Below are 3,163 nucleotides of genomic sequence, written 5' to 3'. Positions count from 1 at the left end.
GGGAGGCTGGACACGTCGAACAGGAAGCTCTGGCCCGTCTCGGCTGCCGATTCGTCTGCAGGGGACAGGCAGGGACAGAGAAAGAGCGGAATGAGAGCGAAGCCCGCACTCCCGACCGCGGGACCTCCTAACAGCGGACAGCCCAGCCGCGCTCTGCACGGGAGGAAAGCTGGAGGGAGCCGGCGCCCGCTCCCCCCGCGTCTGGGCTCAGGCAGGAACGCTACCTACCCGGGTCAGAGCAAAGAGAGCCTATGGGGGCCGGGTTCTAGTTCCTCCAGCCAAAAGTGCCGCCATCCCGACCATCCACGCACACCTGCATGTCGCAGTGCCGCGGAGCCAGAAGCGCAGCCCTGCACCCGGGACTAAGCCGTAAGGCCACTACAAGTTCCAGTGCCTGCCCCAGAGCCTCGGGTTTGTGGGAGCAGAGTCCCAGGCCAGACCATCGGGCCGGGGCGCACAGAAGGCCTAGTGGGACTTCAGAAGACGCGCGCCCCTTCCTGGGGTTCCGACCTGTATGGGGACTGCTCCTGACTGTCCTCTCGGAGCCCTCGGGAGAGCCGCGAGTCCCGGCTGAGCGAAAACGGAGAATTCTGATCCCCAAAACTCTTGTTTCCTCGTCTGCTGTCTCTATTCCCCCAACCAAGCCTGGATGTCCCCTCTGGCCACGGTCTCCCACGCAGCTTGGAGCCCTGCGGGTCGTCCAGAGGAGGTAACGCGCCGGCACGGCCGCGGAGCCGCCCAGTCCTACCTACTCGTTTTGCCGAAGGGAAGGCGAACTGAGGCCCAGATAGGCGCTGGGCTCACCTAAGGTCTCACAGCCGTAAACGCTGCTGACCACAAATCGGACCCCAGCTTGGCTCCTCCCGGTGCTCCTGCGGCCTTCGAAGGAGGGGGAAAGACGGCGAAGGAATCTCTCGGAAGGGCCTGGGCAGCCCTGCATGGCTTTACTGCAGTGAAGGGACGGCCGGGTGAGGTTTCTTCCAGGACCCGCTTGTTCCTTCGCAGGCTTATTCTTCCCTCCGTTGTGACTTATCTCAGACTTGTGGGTTTTATTTCTGGTTATGGGCTCTTTTTTTGGGGTGGGGGGCTCAGGGGGAAAATGTTAAAATTCCACCAAGCAGCAGATAAGGAGCTCCCTTTGAAGGGGGTCATATGGTTTCATTTTGCCCCAAACGTGGAGAGACTGTGCAGACTCACCCCACTACTGGGGATTTGCTCACCAACCATGGACGACAAGTCCTGATGCTGAAGTCCAAGTGTGGCCCTGTGGGTGGCCTCTGGGGACCTCAAGCAGTCTTCTTCCAGGTTGAGGCTCAGGGTGAAAAGGGAGGCAGAAGAGGCCCTGGGCAAGTGCTCCTGGCCAGGCTTTTTCTGTCAGCTTGTGTGAGCACTTCCTCTGAGCTTTCCCTGCGGCCCCTGGGCCTCTCCCCTGCAGCCCCTAGCCTCTCTCTGCTTCACTGGCCCAGCCGCTGCTCTTCCCCAGATAGGGAGGAAGGAGAGGCAGCCTCCTCTTAAGCCTTGCCAGCCAAGCTGAGCTCCCCCAGGGGAGGATCTGTCTCTCTCTGAAACCATGGTAGACCAAGCTCAACCTAAGAAGATGCATTCTGGTGCTTCTGCCAGCATAGAGCCTGCGTGCCCTCTCCGCTCCCGCAGCCTGGAAGTCTACAGGCACCGTTTTGTCCCGGCCTTCCCTAGCCCTGTGTACTGAGACTGGGGCTTCCTCTGAGTATCCTGCCATCCAGTCCAGGGGCCGTGTCAGGTCCTCAGAGGACGCTGGACAGTTCAAACCCAGTCATAGGGCCTCTTGGGCCCAAGATTTCCAGGAACCCAAAATGAAACAGTTTGTGCATGGGCATAGTGCGTGTGCATTGGGGGAGGGGGGTGAGGGTGGGTGTCTTGGGCTGCCTTTGCATGCTTTCCCAGGCTGGGACCTGAGGTGTGGAGAGGCTGTCAGTGACTCCCAAGCGGGGTCCACCTCAAATGGACAGCGCTTACTTCCCAATCCTGTCAGCCTTTCTCTCCCTCCTGCCCTCCATGCTGGGTCTCTGGCTGGAGAGAATTAAGGCCAAAATTACTTGCATTTCCGCCTGAAATTAGTTAAATTTTCCCTATCTGTCTGCTTTAATGATTTCAATGGAGATTAATAAAATCCAGATGATACAGCAACTGCCCCATGGCCTCACTCACATCCTACCTTTGGAAGGCCTAGGGCAGAGCAAGGTGGAACAGGACGCTTGGTCCGAGAGGGGCCTGCATTCCCACATGGTCCCTGCAGACCTCTCCCCCACAAAACTAGAGTCCTGGACTTCTGGCTCTCCCAGGAGCCCAGTACCAGACACAGGCGCCCGTAGCTACACACTTCACAGGTGAACAAGCACTTCTGGCTCTCCCAGGGGCCCAGCACCAAACAAGGCACCCATAACTGCACACTTCACGGGCGAACAAGCAACCACCACCCAGACCAGCCTGCTGAGAGGGACGCCCCTCATACCTGGTGATGCCACCAGCCTCTCCAGGGCTGTTGACTTCAGTCTGATACCTGCCTCTGCCCCAGATTCCTCTGGGCTTCCCCCAGTTTGTGCAGCCCTCAGGAGGCTGGGGCTGCCGAAATTGCTGCAAGGAGGCAGCCCCCACCACCATGACCGCGCAGTCCTTCTTCGCGGAACCCCGAGTTCCAACTCGGACCCTCCTGTCTTCTCAGAGGGCTCTGAGCCCGAGGCTCCTCCAGCCCCAGCCCCAGATGGAGAGTCAGACTCAGCCTGCCTCTGCGAGGGGACCTGCCGGTGGGCAAGGCCAGGACAATCTGGCCAAAGGATCCCGCTCAGCCCTCTGGGGCCGGGCCCTAGGAGCTACCGCGACTCGCGCCACCACGGTCCAGGCGCAGCGGGCTTGGGTGCGGCGGCCTCGGCGAAGTTTCCTTCTAACACCTGGGGCTGGGACGCGCGGGGCCGCGGCCCCGGAAAGGAAGTGAGCGGTGACATGGCTCCGGGGGTGGTCTCAGCCCAGGGCCGGACGGGATGGGCGAGCACAGAAGAGGCGTCAGTACCTTGGGTCGCCTGGTCTGCGAAGCCGGTGATGGTGTCCGCGCGGCCGTGGCCCGAGGAGGCGACGGCGGCTGCCCCGGCCAAGCTCCGGTAAAGCGACATCATGAAGTGGTGCGGCA

General features: G+C 61.1%; 1 protein-coding gene across 1 annotated transcript in view; it reads left to right on the top strand.

Moving 5' to 3' along the window:
- Nucleotides 1-3,163, top strand: part of HS1BP3 (HCLS1 binding protein 3) — a 51,315-nt gene that overhangs the window by 850 nt on the left and 47,302 nt on the right. Inside the window, exon 2 of the mRNA XM_021705983.1 lies at nt 688-695. Within this exon, the coding sequence (XP_021561658.1) occupies nt 688-695 (8 nt within the window). The remainder of the gene's footprint in view (nt 1-687; nt 696-3,163) is intronic.

This window comes from Carlito syrichta, unplaced genomic scaffold (assembly GCF_000164805.1).
Source record: "Carlito syrichta isolate Samal-C Ts95f unplaced genomic scaffold, Tarsius_syrichta-2.0.1 Scaffold314867, whole genome shotgun sequence".
In the NCBI taxonomy this organism is placed as follows: domain Eukaryota; kingdom Metazoa; phylum Chordata; class Mammalia; order Primates; family Tarsiidae; genus Carlito; species Carlito syrichta.
Note: the sequence above shows the minus strand (reverse complement) of the source record. Positions and strands in the feature narration are given on the sequence as shown.